General features: G+C 44.7%; 2 protein-coding genes across 2 annotated transcripts in view; both read right to left on the bottom strand.

The window, feature by feature from the left end:
• LOC146176682 (ATP-binding cassette subfamily G member 4-like) overlaps nt 1–21,455 on the bottom strand; it is a 57,104-nt gene that overhangs the window by 34,569 nt on the left and 1,080 nt on the right. The window contains exon 2 of the mRNA XM_084582921.1: nt 1,115–1,215. Within this exon, the coding sequence (XP_084439047.1) occupies nt 1,115–1,163 (49 nt within the window). The 5' untranslated portion in view covers nt 1,164–1,215. The remainder of the gene's footprint in view (nt 1–1,114; nt 1,216–21,455) is intronic.
• LOC146176681 (uncharacterized) overlaps nt 13,004–21,455 on the bottom strand; it is a 41,799-nt gene continuing 33,347 nt past the window's right edge. The window contains exon 3 of the mRNA XM_084581357.1: nt 13,004–13,400. Coding sequence (XP_084437483.1) covers nt 13,004–13,400 — 397 coding nt within the window. The remainder of the gene's footprint in view (nt 13,401–21,455) is intronic.

Genomic DNA, 21,455 nt, shown 5'->3' with positions numbered 1-21,455 from the left:
TATATATATATATATATATATATATATATATATATATATATATATATATATATATATATATATATATATATATATATATATATAGAGAGAGAGAGAGAGAGAGAGAGAGAGAGAGAGAATGAGACATGGTTTTTTTGTGACGAATGGTCCAGGGTTAAATTCAAACAGGGAAAGTTGTGTGACATCTTGTTGAAATATATATATATATATATATATATATATATATATATATATATATATATATATATATATATATATATATATATATATATATATATATACATGCTCGGGTAATTTTGTATGAAGATCACAAAAGGAATCGTGGTGTTGCTACACTCAAATAACCCCACCCCTCCTGCACCGTGCAACCAGATCCCTTTCCGCGGATATTTTTCTTCCAGGAAAACCTGAAGTTATACCAACGTAACGAAGTTATGCCTGAAGACTAAATTATTAACGACTGCCTCAGGGCACGTTCATCGTTTAGTTTTTCAACTGATGGGTATAAATTCGGACAGCTCAGGTACATTTTCCCGGAACAAGTAATCTGTAAAAACATGTATTTTTTCTTCCATCGCACATTATTGAACCCCTTGTTCAATAGTATACATAATAGTTAAGAGCTCCTTTGTAATTTGTAAGCTCTGTCCCCAAAAAAAACAAGCGTTGCTGTTGTAAAAAAAAAAAATTTCTTTCGTCCATTAAGACCACTTTTGACTTTATGGAGTTGTAATGAAGGGAACATCTAACATGCAGACCTAACTGCCGGTCCTCATGGAAACAATTATGTACAACACTGCAGTGGTACAGTGTAGTGTGACTGTCCATATTATAGGCTTTCATGAAAGTGGGGCTAATAAAAATATAATGTATGCCGTTTTATCAGAAGTAAACATAACCAAAATAATTATTCATAGCTTTCCGACAGAAAAACAGAAAACAACACGTGTTGCAACAACAACAAAAAACGATAGCACTGAAAAATGCATAAATTTAATCAACGATACTAAAGCAAAACCACGACTACGCTACACGTTATTACGCCGCCAAAACATCGGAAATCAATTCACTGTTGTATAGAGCTGCTAAAAACGTGTAAGAAAAACATTCATACCTGGTAGCACTGTGTTTTCCATGGTGGACTCTAGCTCTAGGCTACCCATAAGTCACCAGTCTCGGAAGCAGTATGAAGACGTAGTGCATTCACAAGACGTCCTGCGTGAAATGTAGACAGATAAAAAAGCAGCGTAATTAGCAGTGAATATGCTAATGTGTACATAATAGGCGGTTATACCTCCTCTTCCGTATTAGGAAAGTGACTCGCCTAAAGAAAACGACATGCGCTGTTGCAGAAAAAAAAAAGAAAAAAAGGAACAAATTTAGCGTTTATTTTTGTCAGCAACGTGCCGCAGCATCTCGAAGCACTTTAGGCACCCAGCAGCGTATTGCCAAACCATATCCCGTAAGCGCACTGGAGCAGACGACGCTCTCAGCGAGTTAAACGGCTATTGTTGCTGAAAGATGTCTCTGAACGCCACCTAAAGGTAACATACACTCACTGATGCAGAAAATGATAATGGGTAATGTAATTCCTTAGTGTAGTAACTGTTGTCATGCCGATTGTTGGTGAAAGTCTCTCTGAACGCAACCTAAAGGTAACATACACTCACTAAAGGCAGGATATAATTGTGGTGAAGGCAACTGCAAAATAATATTCCGGAAAACATTACAACACAGGAGTCGAACAGATATTTAGTGGCAGCAAGGTATAGATGGGCGATGTTGGTTCATTACGCCACCAAAACTTTTTTTTCTTTATTGCATGAATTTGGTACAAGTACATCAGTAAACGATCGTGGTTGCCATGCCCCTTGGCTGACAACCGTGTCTAATGGACTTTCATTTCCACAAGTTCGCCCATCAGACTCAAGACCTCCTCCGCAGCGTCTTGCTGCTTCAAAATTTCTTTTAGTTTATACACTTGTTCAACAAAATATTCACACACAGATCGTGCATCGACATCACAGTGTCTATAAGCCATCCTATTCCTCCAAATACTGTGAAGGCCCAATAGCATGATGAGGTCATACTGAAAATCATCATTAACCGTTGTCAAGTACCGAATTCCACGTGGCGTCAATGGCAGGTCTTTTTTAAGTGTCCTTTGTAACACATCCCAGTAAAACACCGCATCCGACGAGAACGCTGGCCTTTAAATGCGTTCTTTTTCGTTTTAGGCAATATATACACTATTTGTCGCCAGGTGGCATTGCTCAGAGGAATCACGCCAAAGCGTCGTCTGCTCGAGTGCCCCTACGGGATATGGTTTGCTAATACGCCACCCGTCAGAGTAGCGTACTCGGTTGGTTCAGTATTAGTAGGCCGGTTGTCAGTCTTATAAAGGATACATGAATGCAATATTTTTTGTTGACGGTGGCACCGTGTACAAAAATAGTAATTTTGTTTTCTTTGTGAAAGCATCCGATGTATTAAAGTAAGTAACAATATAGATCGCCACCGACCTTATTTTTATTTGTTTACGAAATAGTGAGGGCATATCATTTGTCCAAGCTGTAGATAGGAATAAGGAGCACGTGCCAAATTGTTCTCCCACAATGTAGTCCTACTGGTAAAAATAAACAAATACACGCAAGAGGTATAATTAGCTTCATATGAAGAGTTTTATTGCGTAAGCAATACTACGCCCAGTTTCAGCCCGTCGCGTAAACCCGGCCGGTATCCACGTTTGACCTTTGACCTTTAGTCGTCGGGTAAACGCGGTCGGTAGCCACGCCACGCCACGCCGCAGAAGAAAAAGAAAGAGAATGAGAAGGAGAAGAAGGAGAAGGAGGGGAAGGAGAAGAGGAAGAAAATGAAGAATAGAAAGAAGAAAAAGGAAAAGAATAAAAGAAGAGGAAGAAGAAGAAGTAAGAACAGAAAGAGAAGCTACGTCAGCTTTGCTTACGCAATCTATCGGATTTAACTAAAGTTAAACCCCAGCTAATTTTTTTTTATTCATCAGAGGACAATAATTACAGGCCGAAGCGACAGACTGAGCGAAGGTTTCAGCCAAGGGCCTTTCAAATGCCAGCGCGTAATATTTCGTGCTTAACGTGTTGCAATATGAGCTGATACGAGAAGTAAAACAAAATGCGTATTTGAAGGCAAAGGTAGACGTCTGAGGCACAGGCTTCCGTGCCAAAATTTTCATGCAGTTACCGCAAGCAAGGCTTGTTGAGATAAATAGAGAGAGAGAGGGGAACATTTTGTGAAAAACAAATAACTTATCCGGCGTTTAGAATTCGCCTGTGTGCACAATAGCACGCCAGCTAATTCTAAACGTCAGTTAAATTCGGTTTTAATCGCCGCATTTTGTTCTCCCAGAATTTGAAGAATGGTTTGGTTTATGGGGTTTAACATCGCAAAGCGACTCAGGCTATGCGAGACGAGCAAATCCGAAGAATGAGGAAGACTCCTTCACTGAAGACGCCTCTCAAAACTGAGCGATATTTAAACCTGATCATATTTAATAGATGATGTCGCTTTGGGACGTAAAACCATGTAAGCCAAAGCAACGAAACTTTTTTTTTTTATTCTAGAGTGGCAAATTTGTTATCACAACTGCATTTATTGCTACATTTTTGGAAAATATTAGACAACGATTGTAATAGCAGGTGAACAGTGCCAAAGAACCTCCTTAGCGGCCAGAAATACCGAGAAATTCTGCTCAACAACGTTTTTGGGGCCCCATTAGCTGTGCCAATCTGTGAATCAGTAGGTCGTGACCCATCATGTATGCTGGTGACCTGACAAATGTTTGTCGAAATGGGAGGCCCGATTATTGGAGGCGTCTAACCTAGCACACAATCTCGTTGCAGACGACTAGCACAAACAAAAATATAAGTAAAACAAAAATGTTAATCAGCCTTACCGATAGCTGAACACGCGTCAACGTAATTTGTTGAAGATGTGAATGGAATAGAGTTTAAAGGCAGGAGAAAAAAAAAACTATAGCCGATGCGCTAGTATCGTGAACGTGTAGTATATCTGAAAGAATACCAGGGCGTGAAGATTGCGACTATTATTCAAGGGTTTCTCAACACCGAGGACGCTGTATGCGTAACGAGGAAGATTCCATGGTACTGCATTTTTGCAATCTCTTTCTAGCAAACGCGACATAAAACGTTTCTTTGAAAGCGCATATTTTCTGTGAGAACAACGAGAAATGTCCTGGGACATCATGCTCAAAATTTGATTAAGAATGTTTAATGTCAGTAAGTGTTTGACACCATTAAGGATAGAATATTAGGGCAATGTTGGGTAGAAGTGTGAAACAAGTATTCTCCATAACGCAGATGATAATATTTTGAGGCAAATGAAGAATGATTATAAAATACACACGAAGGAAGCCAACAGCCACAGAAAATAAGGACAGCATAGGGTTGTTTTCTTTTTTATCATTACTTGCAGGCAAACCTTTCAACAATACATTATTATTCGCATTAATCGACCCCACCATAGATATTCCCTGTGTTTTTGTTGGTATGAGTCGCTTTTTACTCTCTTCAGGTCACAATATTTGTTAATTTTCAACATTAAAGCCTTTGTTTACACTGCGACACAAACAAACAATCAGTACAAAGAGAAGTTTAATGTTGTACCAGTTGTTAGCACAAACACAAAATAAGGTGTATTGGATTTTACAATAGAATGATATTCTACTGTAGCACGTAATCATACTGTAGATTAAATGATCTTTTTTAAACATAATTTTAGGGATCGAAGTTACCTGGGAGAGGAAGGTTTCGAAAAAAAAAAAAGTAGCCATGGTAGTGCTCACATTTCACGACAGAACGTGCACATCCACGCGCCTCGTACAAATGCGTGCTAGGCGGGCTGAGACCCGTGCATGAAAGCGCTGGCCCTCAACTATGCGCATAATGACGACTTCCGCTCTCGGCAAAAACATGTTGTTCCCATACCCGCTGCTCTGGGCTCTTGCACAAACTACCTTCTGTACGACTGGCTCACCAGAGTACCTGTCACTTACGGAGCTCGCATATGGAATGTCGCAAAAAAAACAAATCATTGGCTTGACAACCAACTGTACAGCGCACGTGACAATCTAGAGAAGAAATACAATAAGGCACGCAAGCTGAGGGACTGCTAAGCTTTAGCACGAAAACGGTTATGTTCTAACTATGCGTACTCGTTTGCAGTTAAGACTCGTATCTTTATGTCGCACAATATCGTAAAGTGACTGCGTAGTACACTTCGTGCAGAGCTGTGTCTTGAGTATCCGTGATTAAGCCCTTCTGTTATTTTCTAGTTTCTCACATCGCCTTTTCTGGTCAGATGATCTAATTTTGAAATAAGTTCTAACTAGACACTTCCACTGCATTCGATCGCCAAATATTACCTGGAGCGTCAGCTAATTCAACGCAGTAGCATATTTAAAGAAGCAATTAGGTCGATTTTTCATCACAAGCGAGTGTCCACAACATTTATTTTATCTCTATCGTGGTTCAAAGAAGTCCAGCTCTCCTTAGGGATTCCACGAATATTGCATTAATCTGCGCTTTGACATATCGTCAGCAGTATTCTGAATGAATGTGTCGGTATATAAAAATCAAATAATTTATTTATTTGTTTATTTGTTTAATTGTTTATTTACTTATTTATTTAAATATCCTCAAGGCCTTTCTGCGTTGCAGAGGGTGTGGCCACATGAAATCAACATCATAGTCTTTTGCGAGACACGAACAAATAAATATAGATGCCTTTCAATCATGAAGGAAATACATAAAATTACATCAAAGAAAAGAAAAGGTGGCCGGGCTATACAGAAAGATGTTTCATTGCAGCTTTGAATGCCGTGGGATCATCAATGCAGGTAATGAAAGGGGGCAGGTGGTTCCATTTTCTTGCTGTTCTTTGAAAAAAAATAACAAAAAGCATATTTTAATTGTTTGAACTGAGGCAATTTATTAACTTCTTAAAGGAAATGATCAATATGGAAACAGAACAAGTGCAGTGACACACATGGTGATCGTGATGAGGATCACTTGATTTGGTTTTAGGTTCGTGAAGCCACTTCCCCATAAAGCGCATTGCTTAATATGGAAACAGATCTAGTGCAGTGACACACATGGTGATCGTAATGATGATCACTTGATTTCGTTTTAGCGTCGTGAAGCCACTTCCCCATAAAGCGCCATGCCTATCACATTTAAAGTGCTTTGTCTGAACGAGGTAGGGTCTAAGACACAGTGTCACAGGTATTTCACACTCGAGGACACGAGCTCCCACTTTTCTAGTACGTATTTTCTCTACAGCGAAGTGCGTGGGATTGTTGGGTCATTGACCTCATCTAGCTGAAGTGTAGACAGCTGTTTCGTCCATTCCCACAGGACAAAAGGAATCCCCCGTTTAGCCGTTGGGGCTATTTGGTCAAGCCACACGCTTAACGAATCCGAACAAAAACGGAAACGTTGGTCAATGCCGAAGCGTTGTTACCGTTTATCTGCGTCTGCCCTCCAACGAGCGAGTCTAGGGCGATAGCGCGGCAATCTTGGTTCGTGAAAGCTTTCATAGCGCCATAGCCTTGCCGCGTTCGTAGTAGCCATGGGACGCACGTGAAGACCGCCTAGTTGGACAAAAACATGTTATTCATCGACAGGTTCAGCCGAAGTGCCACAAAGACTTCACCAAATGCGATGTTCTTGGTGTATGGGCGCTTTATTTTGCTCACCATTCCGTTAAGTAAAATGTTTTACCATGAACGAATTATCCCAAACAAATGCGCAAGAACCAGCAATCACACGCACGTCTTGCATTACCTTGAAAAAAAAAACTGAATATGGCGAACGAGGGCAGCGGTGCGCTGTACAAATTACTAACGCGGTAACGTTGTGGACCCTGTGTTCCTAGAAAACCCGATGTATTGTGAAATAACACTAATGGAAGGTGCCAGCTGGCAGAAGCTGTCAACTCGGGGACCTCATTTCAGGTGAAACGGTGAGAACCCTGAGCAAGGTACGCTGCACTGCCACGCAGGGAATTTCGCCGGACTCGGGGAAAATTTATATTCACGTCGGGTGCTCTCGTGCACAGTATCGTAGCTTAGCACTGTATATACATGAGACAGCAGAGGCGCAAGTTAAGATATTCATGGTAAGAGAGCAGCAAAAAAAAGTGCTTGTATGTTCACGAGCTTCTGCAATATTAGAAGCAGGCGGGAGCCATTAGCGTTTTGCGGCATATCCTAAGAAGTCAACCTCCCCTGTAAATAATGTCCGTAGCTGACGTATTTTGATAGAGGCGAAAGTAAGAAAAGGACAACGTATGCACCCCCGGTGACAGTGTGCAATACTTTGGCGCCTTTTTTTTTTCAGGCTCCATGTACCTTATTACTCGAAATGTGCTTTATGTTTATCCATTGTGAAACTGTTATTCCGCCGTTCTTTTGGCAATGACAAAAGTTGTAAATAATGCCTAATGTTATGCTCATTTGTAACTTCCATAGGTGCTGTTCTTAAGGTGTTTTACGTCGTTAGTAGTAGCCGCATGTATCATGACCTTAGAAATAGCAGGAATCAGTGTGCTTCGCATTCTACGCTGCCCACATTACGATTTACTCTCAGTGGTCTACCAAGGGAACGTGATGTGAACAGCCAGGCAAAATTTACTGAGTGCACTTTGGTTACGTGTCGTGAATGTGAAAACTCAAGCTGCATTAAAGTGTAGTGAGAAATGGAGTAACATATTTTAAGCTGTAGAAAAATGCGGATTAGCGGCAGCCACGCTTCTGTACTACGACATTCATTCACTACAAAATAAACCACTCCGACAGCGTGATTTCTGCAATGAAAATAAGCCGATGCCGTACTGTTTTCGCGAAAAATTATTTAGTCGAGCTGAACATTTCAAATGTAAATGAATAACTTTTGATCGGAAGTGGGAAGGGAACATGATTCATTGCTTTTATGATCACTGCTTTCTGTAAGCTAAACAGAAATGTTGCACTGCCATCTTAGGTGATGAAAGGCATTTGCGCACAAAAACGTACTTAACCTTTCGGTCCGGTGCCTAATAATTGGGAGCTCAAGAAAGAACCTTTGCTAGGACGGCACCTACTTGAACAAGAACACGCCTGAAATAAAAAAGCTCGTTTAGAGCCAATGTTTTACGTGCGTAAAATATTTTATGCATTGGGAGTACCCTCGCAATATGTGCTGTTGCTTGGCCTCTAACTTACTGCCAATCAACGCAGTAATACATCCAAAGTGTTTGGTATGAAGAGATATAAGGACGACAACCTATTAAAACGAGTCACAGGCAAGGGAAGGTTCCGGAACTTGGCGTTCGTGCTATTGTTCTTCAGAGGAACAGTTGCTGACGGTGATGTCATGACCTCAGGAAATGCTACGGTCACCTATCTCGAAACGAAAACATTGCCTCGAAGTTGCCTGCTAGCTTATTTTTTCAAGGCATTCTCAGAACTGCTAAGTGGAGGGAACTATGAGAAAGATATAATACGGGAGGGAGAGAACAGATCTGCTGAGCTGGTCACTGGAGACATAATAAGAAGCTTCGGACATTACTAGGAAAGCGGTTCCTAACATAACTTTATCAGAGTTTGATGACTTCACGGTAACAATATATCTGCAGGTTCCTCGGCAGGCTTCTTGCGTTTTGGCAGTTATTTTAAAAAACGCAAACTATTGCTTTATTGATTACTTGTTGCGAGTGCAGGACGAGCCTTAAAAGCGAAAGCCTTTCTAGGCTAATGGACTGCTGAAGTGTCCGCAGTAAATGTTCCACTGGGAATGGAACCACGATCCGTTCGATCCCTGCAGCCGAGCACGCTAACCGCTAGGCTAGGCCGGGTGCATGAGAAACCGATCGAAATGCTCTTTGTCCAGCGTGAGGATGATAATAGCGATGACAAAGACGATGTAGTTAGTAATAATAATTATTGTAGTAGGGATGGCAATGACGTTGCGTTCGGTTGATAATAATGATGATAGTGGCGATAGGTTGGTCAAATATTTAGGGGAATCCCCCAAGGTGGAGTAGATTTGTAATATGGGAGTAATTACTCTTTGCATCCACCCAAGCGCAGCCATACGGCTACAAAGGAAAGCTATACAGCTTTCTCAGAAACTTCGTAGTTAAAGAAAAATTCGTCCTGATCCTGGAATCGAACCCAGCAATGATAGTGGTGGTGGTGATAATGCTGACTATAATAATGATGACAGTGACAATGCAGTTAGTGAAAACAGTCCTGTAAAGTGGCTTTCGCTATTTCCTCTCTTAATCGGACTAAGGCACAGACCTGTTTTTTTTTTTTTTTTAACGGAAATATTGCTGCCTATCGGAAACGTAAAATATTTCTACCACAAACTTCATAAAATTATCTTCCAATATTCTTCATATGCCTCAAAATTATATGAAAAGTCTATCCTTCGTTTTCTACGGCACTTATACTTACTCATTCGGAATGAAGGACAAACTTCAGAAGCAAAGTTTTGCTATATAACTGAAGCTTAAGCGATTTTTATCAACGTGTTTATGAAAGTATCTTACGATATATCATAATTATTTTACAAATAAAATGATTTCCAGAATCCTGGACTTGATTTGATGCAGTTTACGATTCGGCTTAGTCACCTGTAGATCGAGTCTCGGAGTGGTGTAGTATAAGCTGAGGACGCCGGACACGACGCAAAAGCTGCACGAGGTGTTGTGCTTGCCGACCGACATGCGATCTGCTTTGAGTGCGCGTCACGTTGTGTTGCGTTTGTGCGGAAACGCTCCCTCCGTCGCTGACAGGACCCCATGAGCAGGCACATGACCTTGTTGAGTACGCGTTCATACACTTTGGCAGATAATAAAATGTGTTCCGCGTTCTAGCAGCTCTGGTAGCATCTTCTTCATGCTTGGCTACCTGTGGCCACTGGTAGTAGGCTATATAGCAGTACAGAATAGGAGCGTGAAAATTGCCTCAGATCATTAAGAAAGAAACCTCTTTTCTTTATTTCTGTTTTGTCTTCACTGCAGAGGTCAGTACTACAGAAACTCCGATATTTCCATACCAGTTTTAGTGCACAGTTATCGCCGCAATAGACGCTACAAAATGTTGTCTAAATGTGCTGTATATACAACGGTCTCCCAAAGTTATCGATACCTCTACATAGTGATAAAAAACCCCGCCGGGGTGGCGCAGTGGTTACGGCGCTCGACAACTGTTTCCAAGGACGCGAGATCGAATCCCGGCCTCGGCGGCAGCTTTTCGATGGAGGCGAAATGCAAGGCGCCCGTGTGCTGTGCGATGTCAGTGTACGTTAAAGAACCCCAGGTGGTCGAAATTTCCGGAGTCCTCCACTACGGCGTCTCTTATAGTCTGAGCTGCTTTGGGACGTTAAACCCCACAAACCAAACCACATAGTGATAATGTTTCTGCACCAACCAACTGAGGCAACATTAGCATATAGACAAATGCGAATCGCCTTATAATTCGCATCATTGGGAAAAAATGCTTGCATTTCTGTAATGTGTGCTTGAAGCTGCATGACAGGCTTGCGGCCGATCACGTTCAAAAACGTGTGTACGGGCTTAAACCTATGTGCAAAATAGCGAACAAGCAAGAATTTGTCTATGCAGCAATGACGAGCCAAACTTCCCATCATCAAATATATATTGTCCCATAGAAGACGACGCCAAAGATAATAACTAGGCCCACGATCGCGAGCCAGGAAGAGAAGGAAGCTTGAATGCAGGACTCGCGGCATGGTGCAGACAGCGATAAGGCGCACCGCAGTTCATTTCTCACAGCTTCTATGAGGGTCTCTGATGACTGAGCCTTCGTAGCCGTAATTCGCTTCAGCTCCTCAAGGACAATTTCTCGAATGAGGTCTCGAAGAGTGGTCCTATGGGTTGCAGTCAGTTCCACTGCAGTCGCCGGAGCCCAGTTAACGGGTCGGTAGTACTGGCGGCACCGGTATTGGGGGGGGGGGCGCACTCTTTGGCCCTGGCTCCTTAATGAACTCACTCACGGTTTTAGGCGGGTTGCGTACAAAGCCGGCAAAATCCTGCTCTTTGATACCGTGCATGAGATGCCCTAACTTCCTTGGCTCACTCATATCAAGTTCGGCCCGGCGAAAAAGGCGAGCCATGTCTTCCGCAAACATAGCCACGCTCTCATTCGGCTTCTGGACGCGCACTTCAAGTATGCGCAGCGCATTGTCTCGTCGGTCAGTTCTCGCAGAAGTATCTACCAGCTGGCGGCGGAAGTCATTCCATGTGGAAAAGCTGGCCTCATGGTTTTCAAACCACGTTCTAGCATTATCCAGAAGGGCAAAATAAACATTGGAAAGCTTCTGGTCAGCACTCCACTGATTGATCCTGGCCACTCGCTCAGAATGATCGAGCCAGTCCTCCACATCTCCAAACGTGTCCCCACGAAAGCACTCTGTCACCTTGGTGTTCTGAAGAGTCCCCGGCATAGGGTACGGATGTGCTATGGCTTGGGAGACCTGACGAACTTGGGCGTTTGAAGAGTCGCTCGGCAGATGGCTGTAGTCCGATGCTATAGGCCTAAAAGGCGGCGGCTAGCGCGATGGACCGGCGTGTCGATGTCTAGGATCCGCTTTGTGCTGCCGGGAGGATTCTTTTGCAAACCGAGTACGCTCCACCAGTGTCACGTCTCGATAGAACGCCAAGGAAGGCCTAAATATAGGACGGTAGGAATAGTCGCCCAGAACGAGTCTTGCATTCAAGCTTTCTACACTTCCATGCTCGCGCTTGTGGTCCCAGTCGTCATCTTCACCGTCGTCTTCTATGCGGCATTTGCGTCTTCTATGCGGTCTCACCCCCGCGACAACTCGGCAGCCATTACCGAACCATACCACGTTCCACAACCGGTCATCTACATGGCCGACATTTCTGCACCTTACCACGAGCTGCAACTCGAGAGCTATGCCGCAGTCCTTCGTCGCCCGCCTCCAGACCACTCTCCATCGAGCTCACCGAGCTGTCAGGAGACGCGATTCTTCCAGGGGCTTTAGTGGGTGCCTTCCAGGCGCGCTCAACCACGCCAAACTGACAGGTGGCGCTGTTATGACAGCCGACCACTCTGTTTTTTCAACAAACAAGCTGGCCATGTGCATCGTTACTGCCGTAGCGCGAAGAGGAGCAAGCCTTTACGCCTGCTTCTGCTCGCCACCACTTCAACGTTGACTCATGCTCAAACCGAGGAAGACCCTCCAGGTCAGCAGGGAAACCGAATCTCCGAGCTTCCGCCCCCCCCCCCCCTCCTCCCCATCGCCACAGCATTATTTTTCGTTAAAACTGACATTGCCGCACTACCCCAAAAAAGCTGTTACATAACCGCCAAAACTGCCGCACTAGATGAGCAGTCTCAACGACGAAGCTGACAGCGCCGACCTTGCCTCACTTCCGCCGCAAATGCCGAAAGAGACGAGCAACCCAGATAAAGTTGTTAGCGCTGACCTCGCCGTTTCCATTGACGGGCTGGAGGTACGTGCTCTGGTGAATACGGGGGCGGAATTTTCAACTATTAGCCAGAAACTGTCTGACACCCTGCACAAAGTAAAAACCGAATGGACTTGGCCAGTAATAAGTGCTGGCTGTCAGCTACTGGCACCGACAGGGAAGTGCACTGCCCTGATAGGAATAGGCAACGCGGTGTTCGTTGGCTGCTTCGTTATTCTCCCTCACTGTTGCAAAGACCTCATCTTTGCATAGACTTTCTGCGTCTTCATAGGACTGTAATCAGCATTCAGTATAGCATCGTTACCTTCAGCAAAAATCGTGAAGACCTTCGTTATGCGGAAATTCTACTGATGGCCTTACAAGTCTCCAATGAGACGGTGGCATTACCACCATGGTCATGCTTTTTTTTTTTCAACTTTTCCTCTTGACGATCTGAGGAAAAGCATGAGCACTGTAGTTGTTGAATAGGGGCAGTGCTACCCCAACTTTAATTGCCCCTTCCGTGGCGTGCTGAAGAGAGCGGGTGGCCCCGCAACACCACTTCACTCGATACGGAGGTCATCTTTTGATGAATTCTGAAGCAACGAAGCCACCCCCCCTGGAGGCAACGGAGCGTCAGGATCACGAAGTCATTTGTGCCAAGTCCAAGATCTTTCAGTCCGTCCACACTGGGCTTGGCCCAGCATCCACGGTAATTCAAAGTCGCCGTTGTCACCACGACGGGGTCCGAAGAAATCTGTGCCAGCAGGTCACTGTTGGAATACTTTGCCTTCTTGGCGAAGTGCGCGTCCGTCAGGGCAACCCGAGTGCCCACCACCTGAACATCCAGCACCACTTCCTGGCTCCCTCTTGTGAGTACCAGGTCAGGGATTTGCTTGCCCAAACTGGAGGTGAACACTGGCTCCACTCGCACGCTCCAATCTTTTTTTGGAGTCTCCGCGCTAAATATCTAACCATCACATCGTGGCGCCGTCGTCTCGCACTGTGGGCTCTTTCGCAGGCCTGGAGAATATGACAAAGCCACTCCGGGGAGTTGCATCCTGCACGGCATGTCTTGTCTGCTTGGCGGCCTCTCTTCGTCCTGACCAAACATGGCAGAGCATTAAGACGTAACTTCATGATGTTAACGAACTCCCTTCCAGAGAGGAGGGAAGTTCCCTCGGCCGACCACTTCATGGCCGCCGGCATGTTTCTGAGACGGTGGCATTACCACCATGGTCATGCTCAAGTGAAGTGTGACGTGGCGCATACCAGCGATGGCGTCGCCGAAGGGGCAGTCACCCTGGTACTCAGCACAGGTGTTTCTATAGTTCGAGGGCTAGTCAACTTGACCGATGGGCAGACTGAAGTGGTGATGACAAACGTCAGCGACGAGCGTCAGCAAATTCCGAAAGGCACAACTGTGGCTTTTTTCGACAGCCTCCAAAATGCGGAGCACTGCTTTTTGCTGCAACAGGAAGGATCAGTATGCAAGACGCCCGTAATCATCGTCGATGTGAGCCCAAATATGTCTTCTTCAGAACGGGACCGCCTTTTGGATTTCATAGATCAATTTTGACACTGTTTTGCTACAGAATCGCGGATCGGCCAAATGCCTTTGACAAAACATCGAAATATCGCGGATGACTCAATTCGCGGGAATTCGACAAAATCCTTACCGTGCGGCTTCGAAATAACGTGAAGCCATTCAGAGCCAGGTGGCCAAAATGCTTAGAGACGACGTTATTCAGCCGTAAAAGAGTCCCTGGGCTACCCCGTGGTACTCGTTAAAAAGAAGGACGGCAGCTTACGATATTATATAGACTACCGCAAGCTCAACCAAGTGACCAAAAAAGACGTATACCTTCTTCCTCGCAGCGACGATTGCCTTGATCGCCTACGAAATGCACGTTACTTCTCATCAATGAACTTGAAAAGTGGATATTGGCCGATCGAAGTAGATGAGAGGGATCGGGAGAAGACAGCATTCGTCACTCCCGACGGATTGTATGACTCTAAGGTCCTTCCATTCGGTTTATGCTCGGCACCAGAAACATTTCAGAGGCTGATGGATACTGTGCTCTCGGGACGTGAGTGGCAAACATGCCTGGTGTATATTGACGACGTGATCGTGTTTTCGGCCGCATTTGAAGAGCATCTACGCCGTTTGCTAGCTGTGTTTCAGGCCATAGGATCTGTGGGCGTTACACTAAAACCCGAGAAGTGCTACTTCGGTTAATAGGAGCTGCGATTCTTAGATCACGTCGTTAGCCAACAAGGTGTCCGGTCTGATACTGAAAAGCTATCAGCCGTTGCCAAGTTCCCAACACCTACGGACAAAAAGACGTTGCGGCGCTCCCTGGATCTTTGCGTCCATTACCGCCGGTAAATTTATGGCTGGCTACTCACAAATTGCCAGGTCATTAACTTCACTAACACGTGACAACGCTGTCTTTCGCTAGGGTGGAGAACAGCACCAAGCTATTAATAAGCTGCGGAGGCGTCTACAGACACCACCTGTCCTAGCGCACTTTGATTACGACGCCCCTACACTGCTTCATACGGATGCCAGCAACGTGGATTTAGGTGCTGTGTTGGTGCAGCCCAAGATGGTATGGAAAAAGTAATTGCTTATGCCAGCAGGACCCTATCTAAATCGGTAGCGAACTACTCGGTAAACGAAAAAGAATGCCTAGCAGTGGTATGGGCGGTTATGAAGTTCCGCCCTTACTTGTACGCTCGCTCCTTTCAAGTCATTAGCGACCATCACTCTCTCTGTTGACTGACAAACCTAAAGGACCCTTCAGGGAGACTCGTCTCGTGCAGTGGAGCTATCAATTACAAGAATTCTACATGGCACTTACAAATCTGGAAAGAATCACGCGGATGCTGACTGCCTTTCGCGAGCGCCGGTCGAACCTTCCACTACGATCGATGAAGACAATGCGTTTTTAGGTGTCCTAGATGACACAACGTTTTCCCAACAGCAACGGTGGGTCCAGGAATTGCTCCCTCCTCTTGATTTCTTGTAGAAGCGAACTACAACTGTGACTAATATTTTCGACGAGTAATCTCTTCATTCTCTATTCGCAACAACATTGTTAACAAGAACTTCCGTCCTGGAAACGGTCATCTACTCGTCTATCCATCGGCTCTCCGTAGTGAAGTTTTGCAAGCGTGCCACGACGAGCCAAACACCGATCACCTAGGCTACACCCGCACGTTGGCTAGAGTATAGCACTGATACTACTGGCCAAAACTGCCGGCGAAAGTGAAGCACTATGTACAGTCGCGGACAGAAGAATTAATATGGACCATGCTTTGGCGGACAGAGTCTTGTCACGCGTTAAATAGCAAAACATAACGCATGCGTTTTGCATACGACTGTAACATTTACTTTGTTTTTGAACGCGAGGGCAGCAAACTTATGTATTTCTATCAGATGACGGCACAGAAGCATTTGAATCAGGAAGCGTAGTCCATTTTATTCTGCCCACGACGTACGTGCATAGACTGCCAGCGCTGTAAGTTACCCCCTGTAAAACCAGCCGCCTACTCCACTCTCTTCAAGCAACGACACCTTTTAAACAAATTGGCATGGACCTCCGGGATCTTTTTTGATGTCTATAGCCGGCAATAAATTGATGATTGTCGCCACCGATTATCTAACTCGCTAGGCGGAGACCAAGGCTGCCAACGGGTACCGCCGCCAAAGCAGCTCTGTCCTTCGTTGAGAACATTTTCCTGAGGCATGGCGCTCCAGCACTCATTATAACTGACCGAGGAACCGCATTTACGGCCGAACATTTGGACACCGCTCTCCACCTCAGTGATACCAGTCACAGTAAAACCGCAGCCTATCACCCTGAAACCAGTGGATGGGCTGACGGAACGCCTCAATAAGACCATCGCAGACATGCCTTACATATACACCGACGTGAACCACAAGAATTGGTACGAAATTCCTCCCCACGTCACGTTCGCCTACCATGCGGCACATCAAGACATAACTGGCATGACACCATTCAGCCTCCTTCATGGGCGACCAGTAACAACTATGCTGGATTCAATGTTGCTCCCGAATGCCGACACCGATAATCTCGATCAGGACGCCGAGGAATTCGCTAAGCGTGCAGAGGAAGCTCGCCAACTAGCCCGTGTGCGGGTCAAAAATTAGCAGGAGTATAATGAACGACACTACAATCATAGCCACCGACATGGGATGTACGAACTTGGCGACAAAGTGTGGGTCTGGACGCCTAATCGCAGCTGGGGAATCTCCGAAAAACTATTGCGACGATACTTCGGGCCCTATGTTGTTCAGCGATGTTTAACCGACGTCACTTATGAGGTGGTGCCAGACGGGGTGTCGACATCAAAGCGACGCCAGCAACAAGCCGACATCGTCCACGTTGTACGTATGAAGTCATACAACTCGGACTGACCTTCACCTCCTACTTCCTTTTGTTTTCATCCTGGAAGAGAAGGAAGCTTGAACGCAAGCTTGGTCGACCATTCAAACCGTCCTATCTTCAGGCCATCCTTGGCGTTCTATTGATACGTGTTGATATATAGGTGAGCACCTTTTCTGAAATCGAATTGCAACATTATTGGTTTGCTACAAAAATACAACCCACTTGTTACGCAGCTGGAGAATGAAGTGCCAAGTTAAATTCCTATGTGTTAGCTTCATAAAACAAGAGCCTAAATTTTTTTCAGATATTTCTGCTATCATGAAGTTTTACATATATAAATAGAGCCTATAACGATTAATAAAACACGCGAAAAAAAAGGAAAACGGGATTGCGTTTCAATCGTAGGAGTACCTATAGTCACGCTAGAATAGTGCGACTAGTAGTCAAGAGATGCAAACTTCTAAACGAGCAAAATAACATAATGCCATTCCACCCCTTCATTATCCATCACGAAAAACCCTCAGGAGGTGCGGGAGTCTAAGGAGTAAGGATTAGGTAGCTTCTTGCTAGTGACGTCCAAATAAGATTTCGGAAGTGATAATCGCTTACACGTCTGTGAGTGCGTTAAAAGAAAATGCCTATGCTGAAATTCCTCCACTATAATCGCTTATTTGCTGAGCTGTACTTGTTATCAGGAAATCTGAGGCCGCGGAAAGCACAGTAAACTATCAGTTTTATTTTCTAACATCCTAAGTCATTTTACCCGAGAGCGAAAGTAAAGTGGGTGAAAACTTCCAAGAGATACCCTGCCCTAAAGTAAGAGAACAGACCGTCACATGCAGTCGATGGTTGCGAACTCACTGCCACTGAATATCACGTCACGTTCGGTGCTGTAACACTCAGCCTCCTTCGTTCAAGCTTTCTATGACACCAAGTAACAGGGCACCCCGCTTTCTATGACATCATTGTGTGCGTCGCCGCTGAATGCTCCCAAGAAGTATCCTTTGATATAGAAGGCAACGCGTTAGCCACAGCCGTCGCTCAGTCGGTAGAAGACTGCACGTGACATGTGGTGTAGTTATGGTTTCAATCACACCTATAGCATGTGGTTATCTTTTCTTCCGCCTTCTTTCAAATTATTTCGCTGCTCAAAAAAGGCATCATAATTTCGCTTAATAAAACGCCGCAAAAAAAAAAAAAAAAAAAAAAAACAGTGTAAAAAAACAAAAAAAAACATTGCCCTGCGCTTTTCGAGGTGTAAAATATTGTACCCTTCTTTCTAATTATAGCTGAACTAATACCAAATCCGCTCTGTGGATATCCACTATAATTAACAGGGTGTTGCAAGAAAGGAACAAGGAGTCGTAAATCTGTAATGACGCGCCCTCGTTTACTCCCCTGACCTCACCAATACTCGGGTTCTAGTCTCTATCCTGTGTCGTGATGGCCATCTAGCAATGTCTACAGGCTAACCGTCCACTAAGCATTGATAATGCAGTTTTTGAAATCTAATAGCTGTTCGCCAGCTTTATTGTAACGCGGTACAGTTAATGTTGGCGTGTCACAGAACAACTAGCGTTGCCGTTGGAGATGTTGGATGCGGCCAAAAAATTCAGAGTGGCTGACATGGTCACGACGTCACGGTCACATTACGACACCCAAGGAAGGACTCAACGCCTGGGGTAGAAGCAGTTCTTTATGCATATGGCGCAATCTTTCACGTACAGTCCGATTTCACGAATGTATGCTAATAAGCAAGCGTGCAATTAGACCGCGCCACAAGCCGTTATCACATGGTACCCTTAAGGCAATGCTTAAGTAGAGCCCTAACTTCTTTCTTGGAGCTGAAGACAGGGCAGAATAAAGGCCCGTTCACACTTGCGACTAGCAGCGGTCGCGCGACCGTTTTGGTCGAAAAGCGACAGTCGCAAATGGTCGCATCGGTCGAAAAGCGACTGCCGCGGGCCGATCGGGCACTGCTCGAATTTCCAGTCGCCCGACTACTAGTCGCAAACCATTTCACCAATCAGCGAGGTCCCGGAGTACTAGAACGAGCACCTTCTCAGTGCAAATAAAGAATACCCCTACCTTTTCAACAAACGGCATCCGGAATTCAAAGGCAGGGAGATAGGATATGGGCTGGGAGGAGATTGGAAAGATATTCGGACTATCCCGTAAGTACCATGAACTTTTGAGAAATGGGTTATTCACGCAGGTGCAAGATTTTATATTGACACCACGGTGATTGACATCGTCTATTTGTCGTCGGCGTTCTCCTGGAAACGCGAGAGCGCGGCATGCGTACCGGCTCGCCTGAAAAAGCTCAAGTGTATGGCAAGCGGCAGCTACCGACGTTCACTGTCATCGCCCAGCAGCTCTCCTACTCCCAACTCGTTCGGAACGAGAACAGAACGAGGAGGCGACTGTCGCAAGTGTGAACATTGGTAGTGGCGAGCTCCTCTCCTCTGCTCACGCGACTGGTAGTCGCGCGTCCTCATCTATTCGGAAGTGTGAATAGACCTTAATATTCTTGCTGGCATACCCTACATTGACGATGCGCATCCTGAGACAGATACGTTGTTTGGTTTTGTTCGCTCTACACGCCATAGACAATATTGAGCGCTTACTGTACGATGTAAAAATGAAAAAAAAAAAAAATCTGATCTGATCAATACTTCTCCTCATTTGATGTTATATTCCCGACAAAGATAAAAAGATAAATTGCGTATTAATTACAACCAGCAGCCTTGTTGCCATTTCTATCAATAAGCGATGCTTGATCGCGATATTTATAGTAGGGAAGAATGTGAAGAAGCTTTGGCGTTATTGCGATGCACTTTCATATGCAAATAGTCCCTGAGGTATGGATCAAGTATAAATGCCAGAGTGTATTAGGATTAGGTGCTTGTAGAAGAAAAATTTATACAGAAGGTAAAACCAAATGCTCTACGTCGAGCACCATTTGAGGCAAAAGCTTCGGCTTTTGCTCTCTGTAATCTTGCGACCTTTCGCTCGATTAACTTTGGTTAGTAAAAGAAACACAGAGCTAGCTGAATATTTTCAACGCAATGTGAAATGCAGGCATGCAGTTTTGTCTACACTGTTAGAGATTATTAAAAAGGATGTAGGCCGCATGCACTATGATGACAACACTAATGTGAACAGCAAAACTTTTTGGACACTATATTTTTTTCGTTTACCGCAGCGACCGTAAAAGGTTCGTTGCTGATAATCGCTGACGTTTGGAGTGATTGTTTTGTATTTTGATAAGTGTAGTTGTTCCTGAACTGCAACAGCAGTGTCTTCGAACAGTGCTATATTATCTTTAGAATAAATACCTTTTTTTTTCATCTGCAATGTAGTTGCAATTTGTCCCGATTTATTAATAAGAATTTGCCTGTTTACAAGTAGCGGTATTGATTGAGCAGGGATAATAAAATGTATATGAATGTTTCCGCAAGTCCTTATTTTTTATCCCAGTTTAATTATTTGCGCAAGTTGTGATGGTACTGAAAGCGTGGTCATGATATTACACTGAAATCTAGCCAGCCCTTTAACGAGATAGCTTTAAATGCTTTGCTCTCCGAAAACATAGCGCCAGCGCGGGCGTTGTCAGGGAAAAAAATAAATAAAAATAAGCACGGCCATGGCTCTGGCACATAGAAGTTGGCAGGTAATGATCGTGCGCAGAATGATTGTCCGGTTATGGGACGTCATGAATTCTAATCACATTGCCGAATTGCCAGGCACTGCCAACTCGCGCTTCGCCTCTGAGATGGGAATGTGAGATAAGAATCCAGCCCTCAATGATCCTTCGATCCCGAATGGGACACCCTTCATTTGGGTCACGCAGGCAGGTTTTTCCTCCGGCTTGAGCAAAGCGGTCATTTATATTTACCTCGGGTGGGGCTTTACATATCCTTCAACGTAAGACTGATCGAGTATGTCTGGAATAAGTGGGACAGATAAAATACCACCAAATGAGCAAATAAAAGATCCGCAGAAGGAGCCGACAAACGGCACCTGTTAGCGCTGTGGTGTCATAACCAGAAAGACGGATATATATATATATATATATATATATATATTAATATGTTGCCGCATAGAAGACGACGCCAAAGATGATGACTGGCCCTCAAGCGCCAGCCTGGAAGAGGAGGAAGTTTGAGCGCAAGACTCGTCCTGGTTGATTATTAAACCCGTCCTATCTTTGGGTCCTACTTGGCGTTCTATCGAGACGTGACAATATATACATATATTTCTTTTTCACACACCATAGCACGAAGCGCAAGAAACATCGCAAGAAGGGATGAACCGTCGGGCGATCACGCCAGTCTCAAGTGGTGCATGTCGCCCGCCTCAAGCGGTTTCATTCGAGATTATCTTTTTTAGCTGGCCCTACGGGCTTCGTCTGCGAGGAGGTAAATGCCACGCATCATAGCACCATAGCACGGAAGAAGATGAACCATTGGACGATCGATAGAGAAAGTAGGACGAGGGTCAGAAGGACATTTTTAGTCGCGGTCCTGCTTCCATCAATCCCTC

Source organism: Amblyomma maculatum, chromosome 10 (genome assembly GCF_055883805.1).
Source record: "Amblyomma maculatum isolate TAMU_Amacu chromosome 10, ASM5588380v1, whole genome shotgun sequence".
NCBI classification, from domain to species: Eukaryota; Metazoa; Arthropoda; class Arachnida; order Ixodida; family Ixodidae; genus Amblyomma; species Amblyomma maculatum.
The sequence above is the reverse complement of the archived record's forward strand: the minus strand, read 5'-3'. Positions and strand labels throughout refer to the sequence as shown.